We start from the raw sequence: 18,879 nt of genomic DNA, 5'->3' as shown, positions 1-18,879 counted from the left end.
AGGAAGAAACAGCATAGAGAAAAGGGAAGGGGCTTTATTGAGGGGTGATGGGCAACAAGTACCCCATGCTGCATCCCTCCCTACCTCTCCCAAAGCCAGCAGTGTGACAGGGGCATCTCTGACAACCTCCACCAGGTACTCAGGGGGCCCAGTGTTGGCTTCATCCCCAGGTTCGGTCTGGTCCCCCCACATTCCTATTGAGCAGGTTGGAAGGGCTGTGCATGCCCAGGAAGGGACCAGTGTCCCTTCTCTTTGGTGCCCCACATCCCAGGAGCACCCCTGGATGAGATACCGGCTGCCTCACCAAAATGGATTTCTCAGCATTTTTCCCATTCTCATTGGTCCCCCAAAGGTGGTCATGCCCCGCCTGGCACAAGCACCCTCTTCCTATGGCATTCTAGGGCAGGGCTGGGACAAGGCCCATGGCCACCGGCCCTCAGCCCTGCAGTGTCTGCCCCCACAGAGGCTGGGCAGGGCAGGTTTGGGGACCTGGGGTTGCCAGGATGCCCGCATGGAGCCCCGGGGGGCTGCAACCTGTGGAGACCAGGGATGAGGTTACTACAATTCCCTTTGGCCCCTCAGCACCCGCCTCTGCTCCGTGCTGTCCCAGTCCCGTAGGTGTCACTGGGAGTGTGGCTGCCACCCAGGATGCTCTCCATGGAGGGGGACACGAGGGCCAGGTCACAGGTGGGCACGGTCCGGAGGCGATGGGCTGGCCCCCGGCGCAGCTGCCCCCTGTACTTGTCCCCAGCCATGAAGTACAAGATGGGGTCAAGGCAGCTGTTGATGCTGGCCAGGGGCCGAGTGATCTTGTAGGTGAAGTTGATGATGTTGAGGGTCTGACAGCTGGCTTGGAAGTAGCGGGAGGTGTAGTAAATGGTCCGGGTGATGTGGAAGGGCACAAAGCAGATGGCAAAGACAGTGAGCACGATGATGATCATCTTGATGGAGCGCTTCTTGTAGGAGGGCATTCGGGGGCTGGGGCTGGAGAAGCTGGACTTGCCGAGACTCTTGGCCATCAGGCAGTAGCACAGGACGATCACTAGGAAGGGGACCCCGAAGAGGAGGGCCATGACGGAGGAGCTGTAGTGCACATAATGGTCAAACTCCTCGGGCTTGGTGGTGTCATGGCACAGGGTGGTGTTGCCCTTGGAGCTGGTGGTGACAAAGATGAGGTTGGGGATGAGGCAGATGGTGACGACAAGCCAGGCACCCACACAAATGATGCGGGCACACTTGGTCTTCGCCCAGTTCAGGGAGCGGATGGGGTGGCAGATGCCCACGTAGCGGTGAACACTGATGCACGTCAGGAGGAGGATGCTGCTGTAGAGGTTAGCATAGAACAGGAAGCGCACCATCTTGCAGAGCCACTGCCCAAAGGGCCAGTTGTTGCGGTCAGCATAATAGTAGACCAGGGTGGGGAGGGATAGGACATAGAGTGTGTCAGAGACAGCCAGGTTGAACATGTAGGTGGTGGTGGCATTCCAGGGCCTCATCCTGGACATGAAGATCCACAGGGCCCAGGAGTTGAGGGGCAGCCCCACCACAAAGACGATGCCGTAGGAGATGGGCAGCAGGATGAACTTGAACTCCTCATTGAAGACGCACTTCGCCTCTGCCGCTGCGGTGGTGTTTCCTCCTAGCCAGGGAGCTGGCGTCGGTGTCCACAGGGCAACTGGGAACGTCCGCACTGAAGTGGCCATGTTCTCCGAGCCAGATCTAGGGGAGCAGTTAATAAAAGCGCATTAGTCGTCGATCCCGACCATTGTCAGGCACAAAGCGCGGAAGGGAGCCAAAGATGCCAGATTTCCCCCCCCTCCAGAGCTTCGGCCACTTTGATGGCTCTCTGGTTTTTCTCAGCTTGTGCGTTTGGGCCTCGCGGGGAGCTGAGGGGGACTTGACAAATCCTCCCCTTCGCAGCCCCTGCAATGACACCCATTAATCATCCCTTTGAGCGGCGCGCAGTGACACCAGCGCCGCGTGGAGCCGGGAAGCGTGCCTGAGACAGAGGACCACGCCGGCCCCGCAGGGCAGCAGCCCCACGGCGCGGCGAACAATGAGACCTTTATAAGCAACAGCAGCCCCTGGCCGGTGCCAGCACAGCCTCTTGGAAGCCGGCTCAGCCTAATTGGCACCATCCTGACAATGCTGCTCGTCCCAGAGGGCTCCTCGACAGAAGAAAGGCAGGAGGAGAAGAAAGGCTTGTCTGGGGGAATATTATGGCCCGGAGAAATCCTCAGGGGGCTGTTAAAGGAGCCTTTGGGAGTGAGTGTCCCTGGACGGTGAGGGGCCTCCAGCTGCCGGGTATTCTCCGTAGGAGAGGGATGATGTAAACCCTGCAGAGAGGAGCTGCGCCGGAGCCAAGTCCCAGCTCAAGACAGTGCAAGTTCATAGGGCAGGCAGGAGGTTTCCTTTTGCTCAGTGTTAGGATCTTCATCCTCCTGGCAAATTGGGCCCCAGCGCTGAGGCAGGAGGGTGAGCTGGCAAAGGGTCGCGTTCGCGTCTCAGGATGTCTGGAGTTCAGAGCCCCCTCTGCCTGAAGGAAGAAGGAGCTTATGCCACCATCATGGTGTCCAGCAAAGGACCGGTGAAGGCTGCCTGCGCATTGGCTGCTCCACACCTCTCACTATCCCTGGCAAAGCAGCTCTGGATCAGCCACTTCTGCTGGCCAAGGGTGGATACCTAGATGAGTAACCTGGGAGCAGGAGCATCTGCCACGCTGCCGGCAGAGGCGAGGGTGTACCCAAACCATATCTGACAGAGGGAGCGCTGGGGTGTCTCCAGTTGCTGTTGGTCCAGAGCTCACCCAGGAGGTGATGGGCATCAGGATGCATCCTCTCAGCCTCCTTGATCCTTTGGCTCCCTCATCACCCCCCTCCTGTTTGCCCTTTGCCTTTCCCATGGAGATGTGCAGATGGATGGCTTCTCATGGCAAGCGCCGTTGGCAAGAACATCCCATAGGGCGTACCCATGGGGTCAGCTGAGGTGTGATCCATGTCCCTGCACAGCCTCACCTGCAGAGACATCCCTGGGTTTACAGAGATGATCATAAATCAGTCAGGAGGCAGATGGGCAAGCAGGAGGCTGCAGGGCCAGCCCCTCTGTGCCACACGCACCTCTGTGTACTCTGTTTGAGGAGTGGGCTGAGCCACAGCTTCAGGCTCACATCAAACACCCTGCAGCTTCCTTCCTGCTGCGGCTGGTGCAGGCAGCCGCCTCCTTTATTACAGGGATGAGTTCAGAGAGCAACAGGCAGGTCCTGATCAAACATTAACAGTGGGAAGAACTCCCTCTGTTTTCCCAGAGCCAGGAGGGAAAAAGAGCTGGTAGCAAACCCCACGCCTCTGACCACTAGTGCCAGCAGTGGCCCTTGGGGTGCTGTGCTGGTCCCAGCCCAGCGACTGCGCCTCTGCAAGCTGTGGTGCTGCTGAAGAAATGATGCGCCAGGGGATTTATTTGCCTTTTCTAAGTGCAAGTGAGCACGAAGCCTTGAGCAGGACCAGACCGAAGGCGCTGCAGGGTTCAGTGTCCAAAGTCAATGCCCATGACATAGGTCAACAAACAGCTAAGGTATGAAGAAGGCAACAAATAAATCTGGTGTGAGAAATGCATAAGGAGAAAGCCTGGGCAGCTCTGTGGTGTCAGGCTGCTTCGAGGAGAGTGCATCTACACAGCTTCTGGCAGCAGATAAAGCCCAAGCATCATCAGTGCTCAGCAGCATGGTTTCACCATTCCCAAGTAAGCTTCCTTTGAGGATAACCACCGAAAAATAAAAATGCAAAAGAAGATGACATTTGACAAGCTTTATCACAACAGATTTGCTGCTTCCTCATCTTAGTCGTGATCGCAATCCATGGTTTAACTTGCTGATTCGCATCATAGAATGGTTAGGGTTGGAAAGGACCTTAAGATCACCTAGTTCCAACCCCCCCCGAAAACAAACTCCAGCTGTGTAAGAACAACCTGGGGTGGAATCTTACCAGCATAAAAATGTACCTGCAGGGGTTTTCTTTCTTGCATCAGTGCACTCAAGGACACGTCACCACCAGGCCCATTCCTGTTCCTTGCTGATGTCCCCAGCAAGGCCCTCCCTGGCCACGGCCTCTCCAGAGTGGGCTTTTCAAGGAGGTGACATCTTGGAGGAGCCAAGCAGTCACTGCCAGAGTGGGAGATGGGAGGTGCTGCAGGGAAAGGACATGGAGCTGGGGATGTGATGCCAGCTCCCACCCTGCCCGTTCCATGCATGCCGGAGGGCTGTGAGGCTGGGAAATCCCTTCCCCATGGCAAGCACAACCTCCTGGGAAGACAGATGTGAGGCTGGCCACTGCAGTGCCCTGGGAAGCAATGAACAGTCCTGCAAACCCCCTGCGTGGCCACCCACTGTTGGAAAAGAGCAGGAGCTGGCATAGGGCCGTAGGTTGGGGGGCACATGCTGCCCTTGGCCCTTTGCCGCACGAACAGGAGCTGTGCCCTGGCTCCTGGCCCCACGGCCATGCCCAGCCTGAACCCGTCCTTTGGCCCCAGTGGGAGCCAGCGGCTGCCCCCAGCCCCGGTGCCCCTGCAGCTGGCCAACAATTCCTGCGCTGTGGATTTCTGGGATGTTAGAAAGGCACCAATGAAATGAATGAGTGGGGCAGCGCTGGTGGCAGACTCTGCCCTGGAGCCAAAGTCCTGCCCGCGGCAGGACCGGATAGGGGCCGGGGATCGTGGTGTAGCGAGCAGGAGCTTTGGAGAGGGACGAGAGAGTAGATTTTGGAGGGGAGGGAGCAGCCGCTGGGGGACTCGTGGCTGGGTGAGCCTGGGACCGGCTGCCGCTGGAGCACGGGAAGAACAGGGCTTTGCTTCTCACCCAAGCGCTCGGAAATTGCAAAACAAGGGGAAATTGTGCAAAACATCCTGCAGCAGGACCCTTGTCCCTAATCGCCACGGGGTTGGTGCAGCCAAAGCCCCGGCACAAGGGGAGCGTGACCTCATTTCTTTTCAATCCTTCCCTTTGACTGCAAGAGCAGCCAAAGCACGACCCGCCTGCGCTGCCTGGGTGCCGGTGCCTCCTCCCCAAGGACACCAGTGGGGTCGGGTGCTTGTCTCTGCCCACCACATCCCCTGCTCTGAGGTGACCCCTTTCTCAGCTGGGTGGCAGGTGAGGGTTTCCTTTCACCCTTGGGTGGGCCGTTCCTTGACCCTCTGCCTCCCCACGGAAGGGCAGGAGCACATGGCTAAGCCACAGCAGCCCAAGGGCAGCTTTGCCCTGCAGGGAAACAGCAATTTGAGGAAGAGGAGAGAGATGAAGGAGCGGAGGTGGCCACATAGCGGCCCTCGGCGATGGAGGAAGGCAGTGGCGCGTGAAGGAGGAAGATGCACGGAGGGATCTGGGGATGTTGGAGGGATGGGGAGATCTGGCTGACCCACACCCACCCACCCTGGGTTCCCACCTCCATCCCTTGCAGGGCCAAAGCCGCCCCTCCCAGCGTCCCCCCAGTGCCCAACTGCATTTACATGGCTGTGGTGCGGCCGTCCCGCTGCTGCTCCCTGCCCAGCCTGGGTGCCCCGGCTCACCTGCGGACCTGCCTGGGGCGGCTCTCAGCAGCGGGGCCCCGCCGCGGGGCCGGGGTCCATGCTGGAGGGGCTGCGGGCGGCCCCCGCCGTGCCCTGCCGCGCCTGTGCCCGCTCCTGCGCTCCCACCGCTGGGAGCAAAGTGCCCGGGAGAGGCAGGGCTGGAGGCGGGCAGAGGAGGGGCAGGAGCCCGCAGCGATCCCTGCCCGTGTCCCTGCCCGCCCCAGGGGCTGCCCGCAGGGCTCAGCCCCGCTCCGCTCCCATCCCGCCCATTGCCCTCGCAGGCCTTGGGCCATCTGCAGCCCCTGCAGCAGCCCCCAAACCGTGGGGCGTGTGGGTCTCACCCATGGGGCCACAGCCCTGTGGGAGGCAAGGACCCTTGGCCATGGGGACCAGCGCCCCTCGCACATGAGGACCAAAGTCGCTCAGCCATGAGGGCCATAGCCCCTCATCCGTAGGGACCGCATCCCCCTGCCAGTGGGGGACCATGGCCCCTTGCCCACCCCACGGCAGCCCCCCCTGCCCCACCGGGTCCACGCATGTCCCGCAGTGCCCGCATCCCAAGGTGCTGCCCTGGTGGCATCCCAGCCCTGAGGGGCAACAGTAGGGACAAAGGTGGCCACTGCCACCTTGAGGCCAGTCTGGGCATAGTGTCCCCAAAACCAGGGCCACCTTGGGCGCCGCAGCAGCCGGAGCCCTGTTGGGCTGGGGTGTCCCTGTGTTTTGGGGGGGCCGTGTGCCCCCACTGCCTGCAGAGCACTGCCTGGTCGGGGGATTTAACTCCTCTGCCAGCATGCAGGCGGGTTAAAGGTGTGTGCTGTTCAGAAGTGTTGGTATTGGGATGAACGGGCACGCCGGCCGTGAACGGGTGCACCCCGACATGCTGGGGACCATGGCCAAGAGCGGGGTGGTTTGGGGAGGAGCAGAGGTGTGAGGGGTGGTGCAGGGGCAGACCGGGGATGCCTGGACACAGAGGGAGAGCCCGGGGGACCCTGGGCGTGCTGGGATGAGCAGGTAGATCGGTGCGTTCCAAAGGGAACGGTGCCACTGAGGGCAGCCCCGAGGGCTGGGGTCTGCAGGGTCCCTGAGTAAACAGTGGAAGGCAGGGGGTTCTGGTGCTCTCCCTTTGCCTGTGCAGAATGAGGCGTTGCACACACGCACCCCAGCATCCCTGAGACTTTATTCTGGATGAGAATAGCAAGGGGCATCTCATAAGGAAACGGTGCAGCAGCCTTAGGAGCAGCTGCTGCAGAAGAAGTCATCTGGGAATGCTGCCCAACCATCGCTGAGCCTGGGGAGGAGGGATGAGGCCAAAGGCACAATGGTGTACGGAGCTGGGCTGGTCAGCCCTTGCAGGCTGCCTGAAAAGGCTGAGCCTTAAGGTCCAAAGTGGTCCCTACTTCCCAAATGGCCTCAACATCTGCCATGTCCCCATCCCTCCTTGCTGGTGGGGCTCAGCATGGTCCTTCCATCGCTTTGGGGTGGAAGGATGGAAACAGGCAGTGAGACACGGAAAGCGTCTGTAGGAGTTTCCTGATGTTCCCAGCTGAGTCACTTTGCTGGTGAGGCCAATCATGTTGGGGGCATGGCCTGGGTGTTTCCTGCCCCGTCCTCCTCAGCAGCTCTGCCTGCCTTGGGAGCTCCAGAGGTGCTGGGGTGGGGATGGATGCTCTAGGCGCTGGGTCCGAGGTTGTGTCTCTGCGGCAGGCTCACCACGGTGCCATCACCGAGCTTGCCATGGATGAGCTGGGGATGGGTCAGACTGAGCACCCCAGCCTCCGGCAGGTCCCGCTTCGTGACATCTCTGTGAGGGGGGAGCAAGTGCTGGGGGAGCCACGGGGAGGGAGCAGGAAGCCCACGCAGCCCCGGGGCATCCATTGTGGACTTGACATCCTCCTGCCCCTGTCCTGCCGCATTCCCACCTCTCCTCCCCACCAGGGCACAGGGCTCTGCCAGGGCCTGTGGGGCCACAGGAGCTGGTCTGCACGGTGCCCCCTTCCTGAGCTCCAGGGCCTGGGGTACCTGAAGATCTCCTGGTGGTCCCAGGCCATGCTCTTGCAGCCTTTCCTTGTCCTGCTGCAAGCTGAGGTGGCCCAGGCACCCACTGATGCTGCAGAACCACTCACCCCTGTTGCAAGGCCACTGGAAAAACAAGCACAGGGATACATGCCAGCAGGGTTATACCAGGACCATGAAGTCCCCACCTTCATGTCCTCACCCCAGGTCAATGGGGCACATTGCTGTTCCCTCACCTTCCACTATCCCACTGCCTGTGCCATGGTGGCTCCATCAGGCAGAACACTGCCATGGGGATGGGACCTTGCATTTGATGGTGACCCCATGGCCCAAAGCAGGTCCCCTCCCTCCCTGAGCTCCCCAAGCCCTTCAGCTGAGCTCCAGAGCCCCATAGGGACCACAGTGGTACCTCTCTGGAGTGGCTGTGCTGGCGAGCACCCGGCGGGCACCTCGACACCTCCTGGTAGGGCCGTGGGGGTGGCTCCAGAGTGCTGTGGGTCTGGTGCAGCAGGGTCCTGGGGTGCAGCAGGGTCTCCTGGCTGTCTCCTCCGTGCTCGGGGGCTGCCCAGTCCATCTGGCTCAGGCAGGAGGCCATGTGCAGCGCTGTCAGTGAGCAGTCACCCAGCCCTGGTGTGTCCCTCACCAGCATGGCTGATTTGGGTCTCTTCTGCTGGCCCACACGAAGGGGGCTGAGTGGGCACCCACGGGGTGGACCCCCTGGCACATGGTGGTGCTGGCTGCCCCACCGCTGCTCCTCCGAGGGCAAAGGGGCCCGTGCTCCAAGGGGGCTCCGGTGCTGCTGGCCCCTGGCTGGGCTCTCTGCCTGTTTGGTGTGGGCTTCACCAGTGCCAGGGGCCAGCACCCACGTGTTGGGGACCCCCTCGAAGATGAAGTAGGCTGGGTTGGTGTAGCCAGCAGCCGGCTCCAGGAGGCTGCGGGGCCGGCTCCTGCAAGGCACAGTGGGAGAGGACTCAGCATCACCCCACAACCGGGGCTTGTGGTGGGGCTGAGCCTGGCTGCGGTACCTGAGGGTCTGCCGGGGTGGCTTGGGGCACATCGGGGTGTGTGCCGCTGGCTTAGCATCCTCCTCCTCAAAGCTGATCCACTCTGCAAGAGCACTGAAGTCTGGCATCTCCCCACCAGGCACTGCACAGCCCCTGACCACTGCTGGGGTCCGGGAGGGCAGCCTGGGCATGGGCAGCTCTGGGGTGCACTGTGCCCCCACCCCAGGGTGACAGGAGGGGACTGGTGTGAGGCCACCCCTACCATAGAGCCTCTCACGGGTGCCGCACGTGTCCTTGGGGACCCGGACCTTCATCCAGCCACGTATGGAGCCCGTCTCCTCGCCACGGTGGAAGAGGAAGGTCTCGAACCGCTGGGCCATGCTGCCGATCATTGACCTCATTGCGATGCAGCACTCACCTGCAGGCACAGCACACAGCAGGGTGAGTTCCACGGTCCCTTCTGCCAAGCTCCAGCTGCAAAACCACACACCCAGAAGGCTGTTTCCCCCTGCCACCGTCCCGCACGTACCATAGGACTCGCAGCTCTCCACACCCTTGATGCTGAGGAGCAGGTGCTGGTCCACCAGGTACTCCAAGTCTGGCAGAATGGGCTTCAGCTGCATGCAGAGAGAGGAGTGCTCGGGGTGGGGGCTGCTGCAAGGTAGGGTGGTACAAGGCTGGCACTGTCCTGGGGGAGACGGTGACAGCCCCCAGCACCCCTTGGGGGTCAGGGTATGGAGCCAGCAGGAGGGATGCGGAAGAGGAGGGAGGAGGATGCTCAGGGGCTGTACCACAGGCAGATGCTTTGCGGACCAGCCCAGCTTGAGGAAGCCGGGAATGTCACAGCTCTGGAAAGTGTTGTCCCCGCTCCGCTGGGCCTCTGCGGGGGAGAGCGGGGGGCATAGGTCCAGCCAGGGCTGGCTCAGCCCCGTGGCCCACCGCTGCCACCCCAGCACCCCGCAGGGCCACCTCACCCTCCAGGCAGTAGGAGTGGAACTCGATGTAGCACTTGCTGCGGCTGGTGGTTTTCACGATCACCTCGATGCTCTCCCACTCGATGCAGGCCAGGGGCTCGGGGCTGGAGCCGGGAGCTGCAGGCAGGCACCGGAGGTCAGCCCATGGCCAGGGCTCACCCCAAACAGGGCACGGGGGTGACAGGCCCCAGGCCCTTACCCTTCTTGGGCACGAACTGCGAGGTCACTCCCACCTCAAAGGTGGCGAAGACGGGTGAGTGGTCACTGGTCACAATGTCATCGGTGCAGCCTGGATGGTGGCAGGGAGCAACTGGGTGATGGTGCCCCAGCCCCGGGGTCCCGGGCAGCGCTGGCCACCCAGAGCTGCCCCCAGCCCCAGGCTCTCACTAACCATAGGAGTTACAGACCACGTGGGTCTCCGGGTGTGACTTCCACAGGATGCGGTCACACCACGAGGGGACATTGATCCTCATCTGAAAACAGGAAAGCAGCCAGCATCAGTGTCCCCTTGGGTGCACCCCAAAAAGTGAGCTCCCTCCCACCCAGGCCCGCTTTGCAGATGGAACAGGCTGGTGGAGGTGTGGGGTTGAACATCACCATGCAATTCCTCCCCAGCACCATCTGAGCCGACCGTCCCCATCCCACAGTGATGTCCTGCAGCTTGGCAGAGGCTCCATGAACTCACCCCTGTGGGCTTGAACTTCTGCCACATGTAGCTGTCCCGGGAGCCCCGCTCATACCGGTAGGTGGGGGGGAAGGAGATGTCACCCTCACCTGGGAACCAAGACACGGAGGTGGCACAGGGGCCAGCACCACTGCAATCAGCCCGGGACATGCCCCATGGAGCATCATCCTGTGCTCACACCAATGGCTGATGGCCATGGCCACCTCTGCCTGTCCCTGGGCTTGCACCCTCTTGGGATGCAGAGCCCAGGGACCTGCCCTGTTGGGGCTTGCACATCCCCAGCCTTTCAGCACAGGGCTATGCCAGGCCAGGGGTCCACCATGTGTTGGAGGTGGACCAGAGGAGAGGTCTGCAGAGACCCTGGGTGCCACCATCTTGGTGCCTGTGTCCCCACACTCACTGAATTGCAGGAACACCTTGTTCTTCTCCCGCTCCAGGTTGAGCTGGTCGACAGCCAGGAGAGCTTCAAACTCCTTCTTGGTTATGTGGGCAAGGATGTCCTGTGCCGGGGAAGAAGGCACGATGAGCCCCAGCTCCTCCCATCCCTGCAGCTGCACCAGCACTGCCACCGGCGTGCCACCATCCCGCTGCGGTGCCCATGGGGTCCCACCTGCACGTCCATGTCCAGGCGATAGTTGAGGTCCCCGAACCAGAAGAGGTGGGTGAAACGCAGGGTGAGGTCAAAGCCCCCCAGCCGCTTGTCCCCCAGGACCAGGGAGTGCAGGATGTCACTGTAGTTCTGGTTACGCCTGTGGGGTGGGTACAGCAGCACCATGTGAGCCACGCCACTGACACCTCATCCTCACCCTGCCTCTGCGTGGTGGGGACATGAACACCCTCACAGCCCCTCAGGGCTCCCCTAGCCCCCTGAGACACCTGTCTGCCGTGGGGCAGCCCCATCCCAAGCCCCTCCGTCAATCACCTGTGGGTCTTCTCGCTGCCAGAGGCCAGGTGGCAGTTGACGAAGCCAAAGGAGGTGCCATTGAAGAGGAAGGAGACACCAACAGCTCCCTTGTTCCCTGCAGGGATGCACGGGGCACTGAGCTCTGGAGCATCTCAGGCATCCTGGGGTGGCCCTCAGGATGTCCCCTCACTCTGGGGCACCCCACACCCCATCCCTACCCAGCGTGTTGGCAATCCCTGTTTTCACACTGGAGGTGTGGACGTGGCTGATGCGCCGCTCGTGCTCGGGCTTCACCAGCACCACAATCTTGATGCTCCAGAGGCATTGCAGGGCAACCTGCATGGAGGGACAGGGGGTGAGTCTGCCTGCTCCCCCCATACCACCCCACGGCCAAGCGCAGTGGGGATGGAGAAGCAGCAAGGTCAGCCAACCCATCCCTGAAAGGTGGCTCCTGGGGAGGGCACACAGAGTCTGCGGGGTGTAAGGGGTTCCCTGGGCTGCATCTGGGGTGGGAAAGGACCCTGGCTTTGGGGATAGGAGCCCTGGGGTGATGGCTGCTGGTAACCAGTGCCCGAGACTGCTGCGGGACATCTTTAGCGTGCTCAGCACCGGGTGCCTCTCCAGGCACAGCCAGAGGGGTCCAGGCTGCACCCGCCGTTACCACTCGGTAGTCGACGGCCATCAGGGTCTTGAGAGATGCGCGGAGGAACTCGACCCACTCGCGGTCACCCAGGGAATTCTCCTGGGTGCCGATAACGTAGATGTCATGGGGGATGCAGGCAGTGGTCTCATCCTGCGCGCGCCCCAAGCCCCTCGAGGTCAGCCAGGAGGCGATGGAGCGGGGTGGCGGCGTGCTGCCTGCGGGCAGGGGACAGCGGGTCACCAGGGAGGGATGGGCAGCGTGCCAGGCTCATCCAGCTTGTCCCCAGCCACAGACCCTGTACACCTCCAGGAGCTGCCAGGACAAGCAGCTTCATGGCAGCCCTACAGTTCAGCCATGCTCATCCGAGACTGATGGTGGGATTTACTGCTACCACCCAAAACCCTCCCAGGTATCCCAGCTCCTCCATTTCCCTGACAGCCACTGGGTGAGCAGATCATGACAGGACAGACAAACACAAAAGCAATCAGTCTTCTCCAGCCTCCTCCTCCCACCAGGGACCAGCTCAGACCTCAGGTTTCCTGGGGCAGGTCCCTGAAGCTCTCACCCCCCCACAACCCACCCAGGCTCACAATGAGCCATGGCAGCCTCTCAGGACAATGTGACCTTATCCTACCCCTTACCCATGTTCCACGTCCCAACATACACTGAGATAAGGTCAGGCTCGTCCAGGTTGGAGTGCTGGATCTTCATCAGCTGCAGCAGCTGGCAAAAGGCCTCTCGCTTCTGTGGGACAACACAAGTGTCTTAGGGTCCCAAAGGGGAGCCGGGAGCCACAGCACACCCAGAAGCTGCTGGTGGTGGGATCAGGAGGACATCACCCCCAGACACAGGAGCCAGTTTGCTCTCAGCCCTGAGACCATCGATTTGCTGCACTGGTGTATAACACCTCTGTATTCCCCCAGGACACCCAAGGAGTGCAGCCGGTGCCACTTACCCGTGCGCTGGAGAAGATGAAGTCTCTGCTGAGGCTCTTCTGTGGCTCCCGGTCATACAGCAGCCTCACCTTGCTCTGCACGCTCTGGTATTTGATCAGCTGCAGGACTGAATGCTGGGTGTGAGGGGGTCAACGGTGGCTGCCAGCCTCCCACCATGGGAGCAGCAGGTAGCGTGGGATGGGGGCTTGGGATGAGACCAGGTCTGCAGCCCATCACCCTGGCATCAGGCCTGCGCCAGGGAACCCCACAGTCATCAACCAGTGGCGGGTCAGCAACCCCTTACTTTTGTCCTGTGGGATGGTCTCCTCCAGGGACCCGCTGCCCTGCTTGGTGATGGCCACTGTGCCCGACTGCACGTCCACCTTCAGGGCTGCCCGCTGCGACTTGCCCACCTTCACCTGCAGGCAGGGACGTGGATCCTGGGTTGGCCCCAGGCCTGCCCAGCGTGGGCAGCAACGCTGGGGCCCTACCGCATCCTCCACCCTCACCTCAAAGCTCTGCACAGCCAGGGGCCTGGCGCCTGGCGGGGGGGACGCTGCCACGCTGGGTAGTGCCAGGCTGTGCCTTGACACCGTCTCCTGCAGCGACTTCAGCACCTGCCGGGAGATGGATCCTGGTCAGGGGGCACTGGGCTAACTGGGAGCCCTGGGGCTGTGCAGCTTCTGACAGCTCGCTTTGGCAGAGGGTTTGGTTTAGGTGAGGGGTTCACTGGAGCACAGTGAGGCTCCCCAGCCTGGGGCACCCTCAGAACTGGGCAGTGGCTGCCGTTAACATCAGCCATGCCTCTGCCTGCACCCAGTCGCGCTTCCCAAGCCCAGCACGGCAGGATGGGGCAGACACCTTCTTCTCCAGCGAAGAGAGGAGATGGTTGACAGTGGATATCTTGTTGAGGAGCAGCTCAAGGTCTGGGTCGCTGGTCAGGAGACCCTGGGGAGAAGGATGGACATTCCTGGAGCAGCACAGTGGCACTAGACTGGTGGATTCCTCCTCGTGGGTTTGGGCTGAGACATGGGGGTCCCTGGGGTCTGGCAGGGGAAGCGGCTTCCTCTATTGCTGCATCCTAGACTGGGTGCGGGAATGAATCCCTGCTTGCCCTCAGGCCACAGAGCACCAGGTGCCTTCCACTGGCTGCAGGGACCACGGCACGCAGCACCCAGCACTGCTGGCAGTGCTGTGGGGTGTGCAGCACCTTTGGGTGCCGACAGGCTCTGAAACCACCCCAACCACCTTCTCAATCATCAGGGGCACCCAGCCATACGTGAGGACGCACCTGCGGGTGGCCGGGGGCTGTGGTGGCCACGGGGGGGGTCACCTGCTCCCTGGCTGGGCTGCGAGGGGACATGGGGGGGTCGAACACCCTGGCCAGTGTCTCCAGACCAGCCAGAGTGAAGTCGATCTCACTGCAGAGGGGAGGAGAGGAGCGGGTGAGAGATGGTGCTGAGCCCCGGTGGTGGTGTCCGGCCACCATGAAGGGGATGGGGACATGGACATGGGGGTGCACTCGCCTGTGCAGTGCGCGGCAGGCAGTGACGAGCGCGGTGCTGAGGTGACGCAGCTGCGGGTGCCCGTGGCGCAGCGCCTCCAGGTCCAGCTGCACGTGGTGGTTCAGGTACTCAACCATGAAGCCCATGAAGTCGCTGGCTGGGCTGCAAGGGAAGGTGGGCATCTTAGAGCCATAGAATGGTTTGGGTTGGGAAGGGCCTTAAGATCATCCAGTTCCAGCCCCCTGCCATGGGCAGGGACACCTCACACTAAACCATCTCACCCAAGGCTCTGCCCAGCCTGGCCTTGAACACCACCAGGGATGGAGCATTCACAACCTCCCTGGGCAACCCATTCCAGTGCCTCACCACCCTAACAGGAAAGAATTTCCTCCTTAGATCCAATCTAAACTTCCCCTGTTTAAGTTTTAACCCGTTACCCCTGGTCCTGTCACTACAGTCCCTAATGAAGAGTCCCTCCCCAGCATCCCTACAGGCCCCCTTCAGATACTGGAAGGCTGCTATGAGGTCTCCACGCAGCCTTCTCTTCTCCAGGCTGAACAGCCCCGACTTTCTCAGCCTGTCTTCATACGGGAGGTGCTCCAGTCCCTGATCATCCTCGTGGCCTCCTCTGGACTTGTTCCAACAGTTCCATGTCCTTTTTACTCTGAGGACACCAGGACTGCACGCAGTGCTCCGAAGTGGGAACACCCCTCCCCGGCCATGCCTGCCCCATCACCTCCACCAGCCCAGGCTGTACAGCGCTGCCTTACCTGCCGTGGACCTGCTCCTGCAGCCTCTGGTGCAGCTGCTGCGAGATGTGGGTCTGGGTGGCGATGGGAGCGCTGAGCCATGAGCCTGCCGTGGCTCCGCCAGCCGGGACCGCGCTCACCGTGTGCCCAGCGCCCCGGGTGTCCTCCCTGTCTGCGGGCAGAGCACAGCGGCTCAGCAGGAACCCTCCATGCTCACAACCTGCATGGCTCCGATGTCCCCTCCCTGGCTCACCCGAGTCCTCGTCGGCCGCCTGCCCTGCCCGGTGCACGGGGTAGAGCAGGGGTGTCACCAGCCCGTTGTTGGGCTGCTGGTAGGCACTGATCAGGTCAGGGAGGGTGCGGAAACACTTGGCTTGGATGCCCTGGATGGTCTGAGGAGGTAGAGAAAGGGAAGCACCATCATGTCCCTCCCTCCACTGGCTCCATGTGCTGAAGCAGCTCCTGGGCAGGCGCTGGCCCAACCTGCTCTCTCAAGTGGGTCTGTCCCCCAGAATGAGCCCACGGCGAGCAGGATGCCAGACCCATGGAAAGCTCACCCCAGCCCTTTGCACGGCAGCAGAGAGCAAAGCAAGGAGAGGAGCATGGAAACATCTGCCTCGTGCAGCACATGGGAATGCTCCCTAGGGACCTTCAGGATGCTCTTTTTAGGGGCTAGGAAGGGCAGCTGCAGGGAGCTGGGTGCCAGGAGATACTGTGAAGTGGCACCAAAGAGGGGAAGCAACGCTGAGCTGTCAGGCAGTCAAGACAGACATCATGGGGACAGACATGGGGATGGGGCCTGTGTGGCCAGGCTAGGGCAGGAGGCGGTGGCAGGAAAGGGACAAGTGTTTTGCTGTGCTGCCCTGGGCTGGATGGTGATAGCCCCACATGGCCGGGGGTGGCTGCAAAGCGCTCACATCCTGCGGTGCTGCGTGTTGCAGGCAGCTTGTGCAAACCACAGTGCTGGCATGTCGGGGAGGGCAGGCGGATGCCACATCTTTGTGTGCTGTGAGGAGGCGAATATCCCTGCCCTTTGCACTGCATCCTGCCTGTGTCCCCAGGCAGGCACCCAGGGGCATTAGCCAAGGCAGGGAGGGCACCCCAGTGGCACCCAGCCCCTGGACACCCGCCGCTGCACCCACCTGGACAGACAGCAGCCCCTCATCGTTGGGGAGGATGCGGTAGGTGTGGACGTGCCGCTGGAACCTGGGAGAGAGCAGAGGAGGGTTCCCCATCACACCCCCCATGACACTGTGGGTGTGTGGCAGCACCCAGCCCTGATGCAAACACCCCATTCCTTCTGCAGAGAGAGGAACTCTCATAAAAGCATCACCCTCAGCTCTTTGTACCGGTTTGTGGGGGGGATGCGCAGTGTCCACTCATCTCCAAACAGTGCTCTGTCTGCATGGGCACGGCCGGGAGCTCAGCCACATCTCCACCAGCATTCAGTGGGGCACCCCATTGCACTGTGTGGCAGTGAGGGTTTCATGGCAGCCCAATTCATGACAGCCGACGGCTGCCATAGCATGGTCATACTTGCTCTGGGGCCACTGCACATCCCTGCCTGTGCCACCATCCTGTCCGGCACCAGTGCTGGGATGCTGGCGAATGCCGGCTAAGCTCCCGGCATTCCCCGCGCCCCTCAGCACCATGTGTTTGCAATTTGTCCCGTGCACTGGGCCAGGCCAGCGGTAGGGAAGGGGGTGGCATCCCTCCAAACCCACCAGGCACCGCCCCACATGCTGCAGACATGTCGCTCAGCTGCAGGAAGGGTGGAGGCAGCAAGCAGGGGTAGCAGTGCTTTCAGGGTGTGGGGATGGCAACGGACCCGTGAGTGGCAGGATGTAACCCTGAAGTCGCAGCATCTGAGATGTTAACAGCAGACGTCACGGTGCAGATGTGGCCATTGGGGGGTGGAGGAAGAGGGGATGTTTGTTTTTGCAGAGGGAGAGAGGTCTGAGTCAGCCTCTCCAGCTCCCACAGCCAGCAGGCAGCCCAAAATGGCTTGGCGTGCCCTGGATTTCGGGTTCTCCCTTCAGCAATGCTGGTGCTGGGAAGGGCTGTGGGCCCAGGCTCCTGCCTGCTCCCAAGGATGCAGGGTTCTCCACTGGCCTGACATGGGCATCGCTCCAAAACCCCTGTGCCAGAGCCTGGCAGCCAGCTCACCCACCAGCAACCCTGCAGCAGGTTTTGGCCATAGCAGGAGCAGGGAGAGGGATGGAGGGACCCGGTGGTGGACAAGAGAGAGAAGCCCCAAGCAGAAGCCAGGCAGGTGACTTACAGGAGGCAAAGGGCATATGCTCCTGATACTGACTCGCTGTCCCGCACCAGGAAGCAGCCGTCCCGCCCGGCCTTGGCCAGCAGCTCCTCTGCCATCACACGGCTGATGTCCCGGTGGTACCAGTTTGCTGCCGCCATCCTCTGAAGCAGAGGGACAGTGGCTGCGCTGTGTCCCTCTCCCAGCCCTGCATCTGGGCTCAACAGCAGCTACTGGCCATCAGCTAGCCCATGGAGTGGGCTGGAGAAGGCGAAGGTGGGGGTGATGTGGGACACCAGCTCCCTGGTACCCAAGTGAGTTGCTGGCTGCAGGTCCCAGTGGGTGATGGGCAGCCACTGAGGTGATGCTCATGGAGATGGGGTACCCCGCGGCCAGGCTGTGTTGCAGGAGCAGGGCCAGGGGAGCAGCTGTTGGAGGCTGGGGGTCCCAACACTTCTCATCAAGGGGGACTCCAGCCTGTAGGTGTACAGCAGCAGAGATCAGAGAATGGATCTTCCCCTTGGGGGGGGGGGGGGGGAATCACCCCCTGCTGTCACCCAGCACCCCCATCCTGCCTCGGTGCACGGCCAGGACAGGCCATGCTGGTGTCCCAGCAGCACGCGGGGACCCAGACCTCCCCCAGCACACTCACCGTCCCCCGCAGGTGCAGTGCGGGGCTACTGCGGGCAGGGAGCCGAGCTTTCGGGGTGCAGCCAAGCAGGAGAGGAGCTGTGATGCTGCACCGGCCGCTTGGGGCTTCCTCCCGTGGGGCCGCTCTGCCCGTCACACGCTGACGGCGGGGTGGCAGCAGGCGGTCAGCAGCACCCACACTGATGGACCCAGCCTGGGGCCCCACCACCGGGACCGCGGCTCCGTGCCCCGTGCTGCTCGCTCGGCACCGCGGCGGCCGCCGCGCTCTTCCTCCTTCTCTGCTCTCGCCGCTGCCAGGACCAGCCTCCTCGCTCCTCCTCCAGCTCCAGCCCCGCTACGGGGGGAAGCCCGTGGCTGAGCACGGCCCGGTGCAGGCAGGAGCAGTCCTGAGCAGGGGCTCAGCCCCCCGCTGCTCATCGTACCCTGGGGCAAGGGGCAGTGAAGGGCAGAGCCCAGTCCTTTGGGCAGGACCATGAGAGAAGGGACAGACAGTGGTGTGGGACAACAGCAAGCCCCTGAAGTGTGTTTGGGGTGGTGGGCAGGCGAGCAGCCCGCATGCAGCGACCGAGCTGCCCACTGCTGGAAACCTTGGTGCCTGCGCTGGGGCTGAGCTCTGCTGCTGGCTGCTGGCTGCTTGGAGGCAGAGGTGCTGCTGGCATCGGGTGGCCAAGCGAGCCAGGCGCCCACAGTGGCATTCATGTCACGCTGTCTGTGCGTGCAATGCCTGCAGGCAGAAGGGAAGTGGGGTTTGGGGGCTCCTGGGAAGGGGTCAGGAAGGAGGGAGGCTTTTCCTGGCAGCACAGGGCTGTAACCAGCACCGGGGCTCCCTCCTGGTACCTCCTGCGTACAGACCCAGAGGTTTTGCTCCTTGTGGCAAGGATCGAGCGAGCCAGGCGCATGCTGCTGCTGGGGTGATTAGCACAAGTTAATTACAGATAAGTAGCACCGTCTGCTGCCAGAGCACTCAGGAGCATGAGGGCTGCTCTGAATGGAGACAGGACAA

At 62.0% G+C, this 18,879-nt stretch overlaps 2 protein-coding genes across 4 annotated transcripts; both read right to left on the bottom strand.

Annotated features, from left to right (window-relative positions):
• Positions 1 to 16: 16 nt before the first annotated feature.
• P2RY4 (pyrimidinergic receptor P2Y4) lies at positions 17 to 5,693 on the bottom strand. Of its 3 annotated transcripts, none has more exons than XM_057404798.1 (2): positions 5,557 to 5,693; positions 17 to 1,719 (listed from the first exon to the last, which is right to left on the bottom strand). In XM_057404798.1, exon 2 carries the CDS (start codon positions 1,701 to 1,703, stop codon positions 579 to 581), a length of 1,125 nt encoding a protein of 374 aa, XP_057260781.1. In that variant the 5' UTR covers positions 1,704 to 1,719; positions 5,557 to 5,693; the 3' UTR covers positions 17 to 578. The 3 variants fall into 3 exon arrangements, with proteins under 3 accessions (XP_057260781.1, XP_057260782.1, XP_057260783.1); XM_057404799.1 differs by lacking the exon at positions 5,557 to 5,693 and adding an exon at positions 3,981 to 4,140; XM_057404800.1 differs by lacking the exon at positions 5,557 to 5,693 and adding an exon at positions 3,015 to 3,337.
• A 1,513-nt stretch (positions 5,694 to 7,206) lies between these two features.
• LOC130596830 (phosphatidylinositol 3,4,5-trisphosphate 5-phosphatase 2-like) lies at positions 7,207 to 17,697 on the bottom strand. The gene is given in 28 exon segments (XM_057404817.1): positions 7,207 to 7,357; positions 7,576 to 7,598; positions 7,600 to 7,695; positions 7,979 to 8,516; positions 8,595 to 8,676; positions 8,836 to 8,991; positions 9,103 to 9,190; positions 9,365 to 9,453; positions 9,548 to 9,664; positions 9,747 to 9,836; positions 9,939 to 10,020; positions 10,233 to 10,321; positions 10,633 to 10,732; positions 10,843 to 10,981; positions 11,155 to 11,251; positions 11,355 to 11,472; positions 11,798 to 11,994; positions 12,421 to 12,523; positions 12,735 to 12,841; positions 13,019 to 13,133; positions 13,224 to 13,331; positions 13,576 to 13,662; positions 14,006 to 14,135; positions 14,241 to 14,381; positions 14,990 to 15,140; positions 15,222 to 15,360; positions 16,111 to 16,174; positions 17,250 to 17,697. Coding segments are annotated over 28 exon segments (3,516 nt in total). The 5' UTR covers positions 17,387 to 17,697; the 3' UTR covers positions 7,207 to 7,224.
• Positions 17,698 to 18,879: the final 1,182 nt, after the last annotated feature.

Source organism: Pezoporus wallicus, unplaced genomic scaffold (genome assembly GCF_028554395.1).
Source record: "Pezoporus wallicus isolate ANWC-B61680 ecotype Strahan unplaced genomic scaffold, APGP_CSIRO_Pwel_v1 contig_5104, whole genome shotgun sequence".
NCBI lineage: Eukaryota > Metazoa > Chordata > Aves > Psittaciformes > Psittacidae > Pezoporus > Pezoporus wallicus.
Note: the sequence above shows the minus strand (reverse complement) of the source record. Positions and strands in the feature narration are given on the sequence as shown.

What these genes read in the sequence shown, in the direction of transcription:
- P2RY4 (XM_057404798.1), bottom strand. Translation starts at nt 1,703, where the DNA reads ATGGCCACTTCAGTGCGGACGTTCCCAGTTGCCCTGTGGACACCGACG.